Source organism: Pagrus major, chromosome 18 (assembly GCF_040436345.1).
Source record: "Pagrus major chromosome 18, Pma_NU_1.0".
Taxonomy (NCBI): Eukaryota; Metazoa; Chordata; class Actinopteri; order Spariformes; family Sparidae; genus Pagrus; species Pagrus major.
Genome location: NC_133232.1, coordinates 10,739,012 through 10,755,768, shown reverse-complemented (window position 1 = coordinate 10,755,768; position 16,757 = coordinate 10,739,012). Strand labels below are relative to the sequence as shown.

The following is a 16,757-nucleotide window of genomic DNA, read 5'->3' as shown; positions in this document are numbered from 1 at the left end:
ATGGAGCCAGGGGAGGGGCAACTTGTCCCATTTAAATGGCCACCAAAAGAAGTGCAGGGAAGTGATTTCATGCACTGTGCGTACTGCCAAGGACTTTTTACAAGAAAGATTCTTTGGCAACATGTGCAAGTTTGTAAACCCAAGCCCCAGTCAGTCAAACCAAAACCTGGAAAGGCTCTGTGTACATATACAGGTCCTGTGCCTTGAGCAAGCAGTTGTGGAAAGTTGTCAGTGCTATGAATCCCAATCCTGTTGAAGAATTAAAAAAAATGACCAGGTCATTACTGATTTTGGGCAGCACTTGCTCAACAAAGTAGGAATGACAGCAAAATATATCAACAGTGCACCCGAGAAAAAAAATGTGTGAACTGGGAAGACTGTGGGAAAATTCCAGGAAAGTTAGCTTTGGCTTCATGATCAAAGAACATTTTTATATTCTGTGTGTCGACTCATTGTCCGTCTGTTCATATCCCCATGCTACCTCTTTCGCACTTGTCCACATGATCCCTGACTGCCTGCCTGCCCACCTGCATTTTCATACACTTGTTCTAAATCTCTTACTATTCTATGAGATTTGTCATGACAGTGTTACAATCTCAGCCTGGTAAATGGTTCATGTTGAGGTGCACATTTCTGACATTCAATCATCAGCATAAGCAACAGCACCTAAATTATGATATAGGACGGCCTGTTCCACTCTATTGGAGCATTTTTGTTTTACAAAAAACATTACCAGTGAATAAATCACAAGGGAACCCTTAGGGCCTTCTATATTAAGAGAGTCTAAGTGCTGCATCGTAGGCAACTGGACTTGTTTCAGTTTCTTGAAGACTTTTCACCTCTCATCCAAGGGGCTTCTTCAGTTCTAACTAACTAGAGGGGAGTTGGCAGGCTTTTAAACTCTGTGTGGGTGTGACCATACAGAGTCATTAAGGACACGTGTTGTAAGGGCCACTTATGCACATTTGAAGGAGAAAAATCATTCCTTCGAGGACAACAATGTAAACATCTTGGCCAGAGAAGACAGATGGTTTGAAAGAGAAGTAAAGGAATCCATCTATGTCAAACTGGAACGACCGTCTTTGAACAGAGGAGGTGGCCTAAGACATTACTTATCGCCCACCTACAATGCTGTACTAGGTTCCCTCCCCAGACACCTGGGCTCACCTAGCTTTAGCAACCCACATGAAGGCTGGTTGGATCAATGACCCACAAGTGGCCCTAATGACTCTGAAACTCAGAGCTCACACGTGTCCTTAACGACTCTGTAAGTTAAATTTTTTTTTACACTTTTTCAACCATTTTCAAAACTTACTGACTCATTCACGCTTCCAGATACTACTCCATTCAAACTTTGAAATGTTCAGAAAGTTCAGGACCTTCTCACATCAATCCAACTTTTTCATAGCAATCATACTTTTTGCAAAGTCACAGTTAAAAAATGCATCATTTTTCAGCCACTTTTACATTTTTACATTGGTGTGTATGGGGCAGAATGTTGGCAGCCAGAGTGGAGGACTGAACTGACAAGAGTGGAGAGGAGATGGAGGTCAATGTAATGAAAATGTACAACTTTTAGATATAAGACTGATTCATTTGATTAATCAATTGATTGATTAATCAATTGATTGATTAATCAATGGAGGTGGTGCCCTTTCTAACGAGTGCTTAATAATATCTCACATGTGGTGAGAACGCTACATGTCAGTGAGTTTCAACATAGCTGTACGTCCCATATCTGAGTTTAAAAAAGTATCAGGCACGGATCGTTTCACTTGCTTTTTAGTCTGTTTAGCTGTTACAAAAGCTTGAAGTTGCATTCTATCACCAACTCTAAACCTCATGTACAGCACAGAATGATCTGGTAATAGACAGTGGTCTCCAATCAAATTAAATAAATCTTTATCTTCTACTATCTGCAAAACAGGCAGTACCTTAATTTCTCCGTTTATTAAAACAATCATCAATGGCAATTCACTGGGGGATATAGTCAATATCAGGGACAAAATCCTGCACATTTACAATTATAGCATTTAAATAAAAATATATGAATTGCATCAACTTTAGTAAGCTGATAAATCTGACTTAGCATTTGGCAAAAGAAAGACAATGCATCTTTCTCCAATGAGAAGGTAACAAGAAAATATAACAAAACAGTATCTGGATACCTTGTGTTGAAATGAAAGGCCTATAATACCATGAACTTTTTGAATAATTTCAATCTTATAATCTTGAAATAAACTAGACCTCACTAACAGCCCTACACCCCCTGCTGCTGACTGCCTGTTTAAACCAGACCATGCATACCCCTCCAGCTCAATGACATTTTCCCCTTGAAGATGAGTGTCATTTAGGGAGACAATATCCCCATTAACTGACTGTAAAATGGATACTCTGAGATCACAGTTTGCCATGGACTGAAATCAAGTCCATCCATTGATATTCCAGTGTAGAAGTGAAATATGCTCATGTAGTCTATATGGGGCGCTCTCTCGCTTGTAGTAATCTCTCCCAGGTCTCTTGTTTCTCCTGTTGCGGCTCACGCGGGTAGCATGAGTCACATTCCCGGGGCGTTCATCTCGGTTCTCATGCTTTCTTGTTCCTCTGTCCTGGCCCTGGCCGTCGTTTTATTTCAGAGTGGTTGTTTAATTTATGCACACTCTACCTTCACCGGTCCTGGTTGTCCTCCTCTCCCAGTTAGTCGAGATGCATCCACAGTGTGAGCCTCACAGGCCTTGAACAGCTTCTTAGTTTTAGCAAGCATATTTGCAGAGGTGGAAGAATTATTATTCATTATCAATAAATTATAACATTTTATTTTGGCTGTGTGTTATTTTGTGAAACCTGTGTATGCTGTAACCATTTTAAAAAAGTAGTAAGTCCCACAAGGCTGTGATTTACAGTGATTTGAGAACAGCAGCACTTGAATCACACATCAGATCTTGATGAACAAATGATTCAAGTTGAAAATCTTTACTAATGTACAAAAAAATGATGTAACAACGGTCAATGGAAACCAAAATCATCAACCCATTGAGGGCTGGATTCAAAATCACACCGAAAATCAAAGTAAAAAATTCAAATCACAGGCTGATCCAACTTTGAATTTTATCACAGCAACTAATAGTTTGACTCAGGAGTGTGTATGGCCCCTGAGTGCCTGTAAGCACTCCTGACGTCTGGGCATGCTCCTGATCAGTCGGCAAATGGTATCCTGGGTGATCTTCTTCTTCTGGCATCAATACACCGATACATAACCCATAGGTGCTCAATTGGATTTAGGTCAGGGGAATGAGAGGGCCAGTCAATGGCATCAATGCCTTCGTCATCCAGGAGCTGCCTACACACTCTGGCTTCATGAGGCCGACTCTTTCAAGCCTGTCACTTGTGCTCAGTGTAAACCTGCTCTCATCTGTGAAGAGAACAGGGCGCCATGGTGGACCTGCCAATTCTGGTGTTCCCTCGTGAATGCCAATCGAGCTGCATGGTGCTGGGTTGTGAAAACAGGTCCCACTGGAGGACGTCAGGCCCTCATGCCACCCTTGTGGAGTCTCTGTTTGTGACAGTTTGGTCAGCACACCAGTAGCCTGCTGGAATTCATTTTGTAGGACTCTGGCAGTACTCCTCCTGTTCCTTCTAACATAGGAGCAGATACCGGTCCTGCTGCTGGCTTGATGCCCTTCTATGGCCCTGTCCAGCCCTCCTTGTGTAACGGGCCGACTCCTGGTATCTCCTCCATGCACTTGGGCGGCTGTGGCTCAGGGGTAGAGCCAGCGTCTTCTTATCGGAAGGTCGCTGGTTTGATTTCCCTGGTCTGCATGTCGATGTGTCCTAGGGCAAGACATTGCACCTGATGTGCTGGTCGGCACCTTGCATGGCAGCCACCGCAATCAGTGTATGAATGTATGAATTACTGTAAGTCGCTGTGGACAAAAGCGTCTGCTAAATGCCCTAAATGTAAATGTCTTGAGACTGTGCTGGGAGACACAGCAAACCTTCTTGTGACCGCACATATGGATGTGCCATGTGGAGCTGGACTACCTGTGCAACCTGATTGGGCTGCAGGTACCGCCTCATGCTACCATTAGCAACAAGGACACTAACAGAACACTAAACTAGAGAAGAATCAGTCAGGAAGGATAAGGAGAGAGCAATTGTCTGTGGCCACTATCAAAACCATTCCCTTTTTGCGGGTTGTCTTGCTTTTGCCTCTTGCACCTGATATGCACCAAACAGTCCCGGCGCCAGCTCAGAACAGAAGGGGGGGCGGCTGAAAACCGAGGGGGGGGCGATGACGTGATGCATAGTATGAGAAAACTTATGCAGCCCGACTGTTTTATCTAAGCCACATAGATACGTGATAAGAAACAAGTTACAATAACACACTGGCACAAGTAAATATACCTGCTTTACTAACACAACGTTCATTCTAACCTGACCATTAAGAAACAGATGAAAACCTGAATAACCGCACTAACAAATCGGAAGCAAGAAACAAGCCAGGTAACCCAGAGCAACATAAAAACAGACTCCACAGATCAGACAGCGCTGATCTAACATGTGATGTCCAACAGCAATCAATAACCACATTGGTAACAAACACAAACAGTAGCAACAATACAGATAAAATAACCAGCTCTTACCTTCAATAGAGTTGCAGTCTCCTCTTTCCTGATGAGTGGAATCTCCTTAACAGCATCTCCTTCCATTCATCTTTAAATTTCCGACTGAGGTCATTCTCAAATGCCAGCTGGATGAGATGGGCTTTCCGTCTATGCAACATGCTGCGTCTGTGCTCGGTAAATACGTTCTTCAAGGTGGAGAATGAGTTTTCGCACATAGCAGTTGATGCCCCGAATGTTAGTGCGTGTTTGAACGCAGTCATTACCGCTGGCATGGCACTGAATACCATGTACTCCTTTGCAACAAGTTGATTCAAAGTCACTTTCTCTTCGTCCTGGCCTGTGCACCTGTTTTTCAGAAACTCCCGTGCAACTGTGAACTGTGCCTCAACCATTTCTGTGTTTGTTAACCCTCTAGGCGCCAAAGTCGCATTATTGCGACAGGCAACATTGCTGAATAAAACAGCCCATATCTTTAAATCTACTGCCTTGTGCTGTTACTGCTTGCTACCACTAGATGGCCAATCGATCGAGAGACAGATAGCGATTTTTGTAATAAAAAACAAAATGCCCAAAAGACTTTACAGTGCGGATGAGGTGCTTGCACAGATCTTTGCTGATCGCGATTCAGAAGGGGATGATTTGCCCTCTGATGACGATTGCTCGTCAGAGACGAGTGACTCTGACGATGCTGCAGCTGCACACACTGTCACACAAGCAACACATACTGATCACAGCGAGTTTTCTTTTCTTTTTACAAGTTAGATTAGGAAATTTACTCCTATCAGATTCCTGTTCATTTACTCTGAGGATGAGAGGATGAAAAAAATCTATGAAAAAATGAAATGAAATGAAAAAAAATCTACTGTGTAAATATGTTCAGAATTCCGTTTTACTGAATTTTACCTGGTGACATACAAATTAGATTAGTAAATTTACTCCAATCAAACTCCTGTTCCTTTATTTTGAGGATGAGATGACAATATATTTTTTTTTTCTGTGTAAATATGTTCAAAAATCAGTTTTACTTAAAGTTACTTTCAGTCACCTGGTGACGTCACAATATGCAAATTAGATGATTAAATTTACTCCCATCACAAACTTTAGGTCATTATGAATATTTTTCTCATTTACACTATGGATTTATCTCTCACCACTTCCAAGCTACAGCCTTTTGAAATCTTAAAATCCAAACGGAATATTTTCCTAAATAAACTCTGGCGCCTAGAGGGTAAAATCCAGTAGTGGTTTCACTTTGTCGGCCTCCAGGAAATTCTCACTGACGGGGTCCAAAGCGTTCAAAGCTGCCATGTATTTCCCATTACGCTCGCTGAAACGCGCAGCCATTTCACTCAGAATAGAGTCGATGATGCCAAATAGCAGCCACTTGCACTCCTGTTGAATGTCTATTTCGCGCTGCCCAAGGCTTTCCTTCTCTTTCCAGCTAGCCATGCATGCTTGGTGCTCTTTGCTGTTACTATGCCTGCTAAATCCCTTTGCCTTATCATTAGCATGCTTCCAATTAGTATACCCAGTTCTTGTGAAAACGGAGTCACTCTCTCCAAATTTCCTGCAGGGAAAACAAAAGGCAGCGTCTGCTTGCTGCAAATATTCAAGCCAGTCTCTCTCATTGTACCAATTAGCCGAAAACGACCGTTTACAGTCATTATTATGCTGTTGTTTCTTTGGAAACTGCTTGAGACGAACTTGAACTGACTTGTCAACTCTGAGGTCCTCCGGTAAACCACACTGCTGCTGCGAGTGCGATGGCGGGCTCTCCGCTCCTGGTGAACCTGGCTCAGAGGGCGCCGGCGGGCAGTTCACTGTGCCACTGAATGCACTGCTCCTTCTCCGAATTTGGCCTCGGCAGGTGCTCCTCGGCTTCTCTGGTTCTCCTGTTGCTGCCGACGGTGTAGTTTCTGGCTTTTTCAGCCATTTGCGAATGTCCATTCTGAATGAAAATATAGCTGCTGGCTTGAGCTTGAAAATCTGAGTTTGTTTTGGGGTTTTTTTTCCTTGCGGCGGGATGATGCACTGACGACATAACGTAAGGTGCGTGATGGATTCAAGGACCACTGGAAACTCGGAATTTGAATTTCCAAAACTGTTCATTATGGTTTTAACAAGTCAGTGGAGTTTTTTCCGAGTTTTGGGTTGTTTTGAACACATCATAGACTGAAAACAATATAAAAAAAATGAAAATACTACGTTGTGACTGAGGGGGCGGGACGCCGGGACTGGCACCAAAGCAGGTAAACTTGATTCATGATCACTTTTGCTTCCTAAATGTACAGATTGATATTCTTGAAGTTTACTGAATTGGTGTTATATTGGTGTATACTGTGACGATTAAGTTGTCCCTTAAGCGGCGTATGATATAGTTTAGTCATTCATCAACCTGGACCCAGATTTTTTATGACTGTCTTTATGGTCTCACCTCTTGGTACTTGTTATCTTTGGGCCACAAACTGACCAATGGTCCTCTGTCCATCATCTTGACAATGTCCGACATGTTGATATACTTATCCAGCTCTATAACCTTCTCCATCCACTGGATCTTTGTCATACCGTGGTCTGAGAATAGCACAATGTTCAGCTGGTTCACCATGTTATTCTCCTGCAAAGAAAATCACAACATTCAACAGAAATAGATAACTAATACACTACATAACAATAGTTATTACACATACACACGCACACACACACACACACACACATATATGTATATACATATATATATATATATATATATATATATATATATATATATATATATATATATATATATATATATATATACATATATATATATATATATAATAACTGCATAATTATAAATTATATGAACTAACTTTGATTTTTTTGTTGAGCATCTGCATGGCAAGATCCAGTTGCCGTACAGCTGTTCTGACTTGATGAGAGTCTGGACCGAAGTGATGTCCCTCCACATCTATTTTCTCATAATATATTGCTGCCATGGATGCTTGCCCTGACCTACACACACACACACACACACACACACACACAAGCACACAAACACTCATAAGTCATCTGCTGCTACCATTATTGCCATCGTACATGTGGTTTCATCCATATTCAGTGGTAGATCAAAGGTAATTTTAAATGGAATCCAGCTATATGAAGCTACAAACTGACCCTCAACACAGTCATCCAGGTCATTGTAAATCTAAGTGCTATATCGTAGGCAACTGGACTTGTTTCAGTTTCTTGAAGACATTTCACCTCTCATCCAAGAGGCTTCCTCAGTTCTATCTAACTGGAGGAGAGTTATGTTACGGCCATAAGAGACCCAGGATTAAACATGTGACATTACAGTTACCTAAGGAGAGAGGAGGAATAAGGACTATATAGCCAAATGGAAAGACATCGAAATGAAGGGGGAGAACTACCAGATTCAACACCTAGTAGGGGATAAAGAACTATTTAGGACACAACAAAGTTTAATAGACCCAATTACTAAATTCACTTCAAACATGTGGAACACAGTAGTAAGGAGGTACAAATTAGAAAAAGAGACAAAGATTTTGAGATGGTTAATATATGATAATACATTTCTGCCAGGAAAAGAAGATCAAGGTTTCAGGTGGGCCCAAAGGGGTATCACAGCAATAAGTAAGATGGTAGAAAAGGGGGAAATGCAGAGTTTTCAACAATGTACATAAAAGAAAAGTGGGAAAGGGAACTTGGGATTGAATTGACGGAGGAAGAATGGTACAATATGTGCAGGGTACAGCATTCAACTACTGGATCAAGGGTATGGAGGGAGTTTGGATGGAAGAATATTATTAGATATTTCATAACCCCAAAGATTGCCAAAAGATAAAAGAGTACTGGGAAGAAATATGGGGAGTGTTAAAGGAGATACTAGGATATGAGATGCCTAAGACTGGCTCGGTGTTATATCTGGGGAATCTGGCACAGGAAAACACACAGGGTGGGGACAGATACCTGATCAAGACAATGCTGGTGGCCAGCAAGAAAACTATAACCAGAGCATGGTACAAAGCAGATCCACCTACAAAGGAACAATGGCTGGGGGTAGTAGAAGAAATATTTGACTAGGAAAGATTCACACACATATTGAGGCTCCAGAGGGGAAATATGAGACAAGGTGGGAAAAGTGGGTTGAATATAAAAGAAAACTGAACGACACCACAAATTAAGAGGGTTGTAAACAGATCATGATGTTGCATTACATATAAGGGAGAAAGCTCAAATGTCACTTTGTTGATTTATTTATCTATTTATTTTTTTACTGTCATTTTTTACTGTATTATATTATTGTTCTTTAATTCTGCTTGTACGTTTACAAAATTCTCAATAAAATTTAAGTGAGAAAAGGCTGCCAGTGCGCTACTCAATGAGCCAATTAATCACCATAGAGACCCCAGCCCAGTCAGGCTCTGGAAACCCCTGTGGCATGCAGTAGACTCTCTCTCTTGGTGCTTGCTGTGAAAGAACTTAACCCCAGTAAATCTGACCTGTTGTGTACATGGATGACTAAAAGTAAGTCGCTAGTTCAATTGACTGCTCTGTGGTTGACTGGTCGTTGTAGTGTTCATTTGTGTTTAAGTCTCTCAGTGCTTGTTAGCCAGTGGTTACCCATGCTACGGCCAGAGAGCCCCATTAAGTTAGATTAGCTACATGCAACAACTGATGAGAGATTCCTATAGTTTGTGTATTTAGACTACTGCTAACTACTGAGAGTAAGTTCTTTTATTCTTTGTTTATTTCTTTATTATTAATTTGAGCCTACTAATTTAAGCTTGTATTTTCATTTTTGATGATGTTCGTAATGAGTTTTAATCTCTTGTTGTAGACCACACACCCACATGTGCAACGCTGCATTGTAGCAGATAAAGGATAAGTCTGTAAGAATTGTGCCTATATACCTGATGACTAAACCATCCGGTAAAGATCTATAAATTCAAAGACAGCTTCTGTGTCCTGATCCGACACTCCATATTGGTGAAATCTGACCAAGGTTATTAGTGGTCCAAACCTCAAAGAGTTGAGAGTAGGAGGCAAAGCTACAGTCCTACATGCTCCTCTGCATTTCTTTTAGAACAGTTACCTTTGACGACTTGTAGATGTAGTAGTGGACCCAAAAGCGGACACCAAACAGGGAATAGATTTAAGTGTAATTTATTGAACACGCCGAACAATAGGCAGGTGAAGGTGAGGAGCTCCGACTCAGGCAGGTGGCTCCGTGTGAGGAGATGGAGGAGACTCACGGTGGTGCAGACTGTGTACTCAGGGGATCAAGAGAGTGCAGAGTGGCAGAGGTGCTGGCGGCTGGGTGGCATTTGGCCGAGGAGCTGGTCAGGGAGAAGTTCACACACTGAAGAAGCAGAGAAACATTCAAAGTTAGAGCACAGGCAAAAAAACAATCTAGAAACACTAGAGACACTTGAAATCACTGGGATCGTTAGGTGGATTATGTACCAACTAGAGCTGGCAATAATAAGCTGGCCGCAAGCAGAGAGGAGACCAGGGTATAAGAAGGGAAGCGGATTACTCCCAAACTGCAGGTGTGTGAGATGGCAAATGCTCTGGCCAGCAGGAAACCACACCCAGCCTCTCCCAGCACCTCTGAAACACAAAGCATAAGAAAAAACACGAAAACAAGCCACACAGTAAAGTCCAAACCATAACAGTTTCCCACCCAAAACCCCATTGAGACCCCATCTGTCCCCCAATCACTTACATCAATTAAAAAAGTGGAGTTAATTTTTCCTAACCTGAACTTAATTATAACTCATTCGAAACCCTTTTTCTTAGTCTCTCTCACCCAACCTGGAAAAAACAATACAGCCAATCCTTTTTGTCATAGTGTAACATGCTCCTGGTCCTTATTCTGAATTTTTATTTGAATTCTCAGTTTTTATCAAGTCTAGTTAAAACAAATAAAGTAATTATCATGAGTGATTAAAAATATATTCACATGGGAATTAATGATAGCCTTGGTACTGCGTTTCCATTGGCATCAGTCAGTGTGTCCATGAATCAGCTACATGACTTGTTACATAGCAATAGCTTATATGAGGATTTCCGATCAGGTTTTAGAGTGCATCATATGGAGCCAGATCAAGGCCAAAAGGTTTGTTGATTTGAAAAAAAAAATGTATTGAAAAAATAAAATTTGAAACTGAAAGTTCAAGTTTTGATCTTGAATTATAAAAAAATCTAAAACATTTTCAAAATAAAAATAAGTGTAGGAAAACGTTAATTTCAATTTAAATACAATTTTCAGTATAAAGCTAGTTAATGCTAACCTTATGCTGAGCTTAGAGCTTTGAAAAACTCCCCAAATAAAGACATCTTAGCATTACAATATTTAGGATAATTTTCGGCAGTACCTCTTCTAAATCCGTGATCTGCGCTGTGTTCACAGTCTTATGTGCAAATGAGAAACATCAATTTTTAAAGTATGGCTGTTAAACTTCACAATCTGCCATATTTTACTGAGTGGTCTAAAACAGGCTACACTGTATTCACCTGATTAGCAGTGAATTAAGTGATATTCATGACAAAGTACCCACATTTCCTGAAGGCAAAATAATTAAGGAAGCCTTCTTTATTATGCTGTCACTCACAATCCCATGCCCGTCTCAGTTGATGCCCTACCCCCCACTCCAGATCAGGGCCAAAATTCTGTAACTTGAAACAAATAGGATCTGAATGTAAAAGAAAAAAAAATCTGAAACCAAAAAAACTAGATTTGAATGCAAAGAAATAAGATCGGAATATGAAAACATAAAATCTGCAACTGAAGACCTCAAATATGAACTTATATGTAAGTGAAATTTAAAATAAATAATTCATTTAAAAGAATATCACAGTTAAATCAAAAATATCCTTCCTACGCTTATTTTTATTTTAAAAATCTTTGTTACGGCTCCAGCTGTATTTCGAAATTTTGTTGTTATTAATTTGTGTGTTTCAAGCCGAGTGAGAGCACCTGTCTCCCTCCAAAGCTGGTCCCTACTTATCAAGTCCCGCACCGCATTGGCCAAGAGCAACTGACGTGGCAGCTGGGGATTGACTGGTGCTGGAGCGCGGAGACATTTTAGACGGTTCCACTCAGAAGATGCCGGGGATCGCTACCGGCGAACAGCATCCTTCTCGCTCGTGCTTGTGTTTGTGCTTTATCAATTAGTGTTCTTTGAGAGCTAGAGTGTGTTCAGCTGAGTGCTAGAGTGTGTGCTCCGTGTTTTTGCCGGAGTAAGAGTGTTTGGGGATTGGCACGAAGTAGTAGGGGTGAGCTGCCTTTTCTTTACTTCCTGTTTTTCTCCTGTTTTTGGTTAGGTTAGGGAGGTAGGGTTAGCAAATGTCTTTTTGTTCCTGTCCTTTCATAGGGTTTAGTTAGATTACTGGTCAGGAGTTAAGATTGGGTTTTTGTTTGTTATTTTGGCCTGAGCTCACCCTGAACAGAGGCTTCACCGTTGTACATATTTTCACTCACACTATAGTCGCACTTTGTCTTTGTAAATAAATAATTATTGTTGCACATACACTCTTTTGTCATTTGTTTTATGTCACACTTTGGCACCCCTAGGCTGAGCGTAAATATAATTCAAGATCAAAACTTGAACTTTCAGTTTAAAATTTTATTTTTTCAATCAAAATTTTTGTTTTCAAATTAACAGACCTTTTGACCTTAATCTGGCTCCATCCACCATAGTACCGAAACAGCATTGGTCAAAGTTATTAATGACCTCCTAATTGCATCTGACAAGACTGGAACATTTAATTGGCATTGGCCAAGAACTGCTTTGAGCTGCTGTATGTTCTTAGATCGGTCTCAGTTTGTACAGGTTAACAATGAATCCTCATTGCATACCAAAGTTAGTTACGGAGTTCCACAAGGTTCACTAGAAGGTATCAATAGGTAGGTAGATAGGTATCATTAGAAAACACTCCATATCCATCATTATTATGCAGATGATACACAATTATACTCATGCTTTTGTCACAAATTTGTTATGAATAGGGGGCAGTAATTCCCCCTTTCTCAAGGTTTAGTTCAAACTCTTTTTGCCATTTATCTTATATATTTCATTTGTTTCTATGCAAATTCATTATAACATGTTGTTCAAATTGTAAAGACCTAAATAAATACTTCTATGTATGTATCTATGTACCCATATTATACTTGCTCTGTTGCATTCTTTTGTTACACAACAAGTGCTAAATAAAACTTTTGTAGGTATGTATTGATACTAAATTCTGAGAACAACTCAATTCTATTGGTGTAACAAACACAGGTCTGTGTAAGCAGGCATACTAAACAACGACTACAACCTATATTTGAGTAAGCTGGCAGAAAACCTTTTCCAGCAGGTTGGAATGTTTCATTTCAGTTATTGTCAACACAAAAAGCCTTTCATGTTTTGCCATTTACCACAAAATTTACAAAAGAATAAGTGCAATAGTGGACACTAAAATGCCACTCCTTTTTTAGAGGAAAGAATATGCTTTGGTGTCTGGTGCATAAAAAAAATAAAGCTAATTACTGCAACAGTCACACATAAATAACAATAAAAATATAAGGAAATACTATAGGAAATACTATAGCCAGTATGTATGTTTTAGACTCACAAAGCTGTACAGTTTTGTGCAAAGCTCTTCATCATGGAATGTGCAAAAGTTCACAGTGTAAAGAATATATGTCATGTGATGACATATATGATGGTCAAAGATGTCAGCTGATGTAATGTATAAAGACAGACGTCCACTGGTGGGGCTTGTTGATGAGACCAGCAGATTAGAATAAAGGGCAGGGTGGTAATTCATTACTGGGGTCGGCTGGACTGGAATTCTGCAGGTCAATTAGTTTAGTTCAGACACATTGTTTTTATTAGAACATGTCAGCACTGTGTTCATTATATAGTGTGAACAGTGATATGATCAGGCTAAGATATATACAGTGTGAACTCTGTGAACACTGTAATGTTTCAAATGTTTTTTGTAAAGCCTTCTGAACATGCAAGATATGATTAGTAAGATCTTTAATTTTAATATTACAGACAGAATTTATTCATTATTTCACTCTGATGATGTCAGTACTCATAATACATACATCACAGTGCCATCTGCCCTCTTTCAGCAGGAAAGTAAGGAACAGTTGTGTACAAAACTAATGATTATATAGTGTCATATAGCAGAAACATGGAATTTGGAGAAAAACATTTTCATCTTACCACATGATTTTCACAGGGCACACGGTTCACAAAGTACAAATAAGTGAAATCTTTAGCCACTGTAGACTTACTTGTCACTGTCACTCGGTCCAATACTTGATACAGCAGTGTCTTCCAGCTCTACAGGTCTGGTTGTTTCTTCATGGGGGTAGAAGCCAGAGCTGGTCTTTGTTCTTTCCTGGAGCAAGAATTTTATGATGTACTGACTGTACGCAATATCTTACAGTGTCAATGTTACAGTGAGACACACCTAAAAAATGTATAGCAAAGTTACATAACAGTCTCATAACGCCAAGTAATGCCAAGTCATTACAATATTAAGAATTTAATGAAAATATTTGGTCTGCTACTGGGTCCATACAACCGCAATTTACAGACAACTATTACAAATAAAGGCAACTAATAACTGACAGCAGAGCAAGAATATAGCCGGTCAAAATAAGACTGCTATCTTATGATCTTCACATGTAGAGTTTGTGTATACATGACGTTAACATTATAGCTCACTTAGCTCAGCTTTAGCAACACCACAGTCACAAGAAAACAATCACATCACGCTAACTGATGCAGTTTGTGTTGTCATTAGTTACACTAAAGATATGTGTCAGTAAACAGACAACGTTAGATGTTACTTACCCGTCAAAAAAAATGTTGTGACTTCATCTTTTAACTCACCCACAGCTGTCTCCAGCATTGGAAAGCCTCGACAAAGTGTACTCCTGTTTAGCTTCTTTTTAAGTCGCTTTTCTCTGCCACAGACGTGATTTCTTTTCAGGGGCTGTTGTTTGAGATGCTGATTAAAGTCGTTTTTCTGAAGCTTCTGCATCTTTGTGTTTACTGAAATAACTAACTGAGGCTACAGTGACTCACTATTGCCCCTCAGGCCAGGAGGTATTATTATAAGAAGGGAAGGCTTGAGAAGTTAGAGAGGCTACAGTGACTCACTATTGCCCCCCAGGCCAGACGTGCTTATTACAAAAGAGACGGTCTGTCCTTGGACATAACGTCAGATCTGTTACTTCTTCACACTCTGTTGATAGGGTTAGTTCATTTTTTAAATGTTTTAACTGAAATTATGTCCAGATCTTACAAAATGCATGTTCATCATCTTCATCATCATCTTCATCATCATCATCATCATCATCATCACCACAACAGAAGTTGTCAGGGACATTAAACGTCATCATGAATACACATCTACACCCTTGTCCGTCTTTACAGGCAGATCTTAGTTGCAAACTATTCTATCTCTAACTTTACAACTTGTAGATGGACCAATTTATAGAAAACATGTAAAGTAATTGTGTAGTAAGGCACTTCGTGGTGGTGATATTCATGTCATGCAACTGCAATGTAGTCTGTTCATCTGTGAAGATTATCTTGCTGAACAAAACATGTAAGAATCATAAGCTTATTTTCGGTAATACTCCAAAATGCAATTAAAAAATCCCATCGGCTTTTTGTCGAGGGTTGGCCTACAAAACTACTTCATCCCTACACAACTCTATTATTGTTAAATCTGTACATCTCTATGATCCCCACAGAAGGATTTCAACTTTGCTTGCTTTTCAGACAGAGACTTTATAAACAAAGATGGATCATAAGACCTCTCTAGGGCAGTAAATTGTGGAAGGATGATCAACATTCCTCTTTAAGTGTTTTTCACCATGCTCCGCTCCTTCTATTCAGTGTCTGAAATGGTCATAACTGTCTACTGTGTAAATACTGTATATATATATATACAGTATATATGGTGTTTTAGAACATGCAATAATTTTGATATTGTAAAATTGTAACTCTGCTTCAAAATCTGCTAATTTACAGGATACCACATTAGCAAGGTAGAATCAACAAACTAACTAACAAACTAGCATGTACAAAGATTTGCCAACTCACTGATAAAGTGTCTGGGTGATTCAGTAATGCATCAAACTACAACAAAAACTGTCTTATAGTCTTATTCCCAAATGTCCAGTATATTATATATTATATTCTTTCTCCTCACTCCTGAGCCACTTACATGCCAGTCTCAGGATGATTGATGCATCATGTAGTCAATGAGATTTCATTGACTATCGAGTAATATATAATTTATATCAGTTTTTAAAGCCATAAACTTGGAAATCATGCAAGTTTATGTAGTTTTCTGCATACTGCTCTTTGATGGGCTGTTTTTCTACCTAAGAACCTGTTTTTGACCATGTTAAAAACAGGTTCAAATCTCAGGCAGGGGTATTTTGAGGTCATAAAATGGCATTGTTTTGCCAGGCACCTAGATACTTCCTCAGAAAAACATGTATTAAGTGTCCATTTTCAGTGATATTGTTAATATTAATTTTGAACTTCGACCATGTAAGACTATATGACGTGGACTCATTGTGTTTTCCAAGAAATATGGGGCAGTTACAGGTCACCTGCAGGCTTATTTTTGCATTAGGAAATGTAGGGCAAGAAAAATAAAAAAATAATTCAGTGTATTCAAACTCCCAGGGATTAATGCCAGAAGTGCTTACAATCTTCTGACAGCTTGGGGAAAAATACATCTCATAACCTTTCAACATACCCCAAATCAGGGCATATGTATTATTTTTAATGTATTTCTATGCCCCTGTAAAGCACCTTGAATTATCTTGTGTTTGAACTGTGCTATATAAATAAATTTGCCTTGCCTTGCATCGTCTACAGGCTGTACTAACTGTAGGTCAAGACTGGGTGGAACCAATTGTCACTGCACTGTTGTCAGTTGAAAATAAATACCTCCTGCATTTGGGATTTTCTGTTTTCCCTGTTGCACTAAACTCGTATTCTACTAAGACTCCCTATATCAAGGTGCATTCTGAACCATGCCTGTGTACCAAACTGTGTACTTTTACAGCCCTAGTTGCCACAGCAATGGTGTTCAATGAAAACT

At 39.7% G+C, this 16,757-nt stretch overlaps 1 protein-coding gene across 1 annotated transcript in view; it reads right to left on the bottom strand.

Moving 5' to 3' along the window:
• enpp6 (ectonucleotide pyrophosphatase/phosphodiesterase 6) overlaps nt 1–16,757 on the bottom strand; it is a 97,797-nt gene that overhangs the window by 26,631 nt on the left and 54,409 nt on the right. The window contains exons 4-5 of the mRNA XM_073486271.1: nt 7,475–7,616; nt 7,060–7,239 (exon numbers count right to left, since the gene is read on the bottom strand). Coding sequence (XP_073342372.1) covers nt 7,060–7,239; nt 7,475–7,616 — 322 coding nt within the window. The remainder of the gene's footprint in view (nt 1–7,059; nt 7,240–7,474; nt 7,617–16,757) is intronic.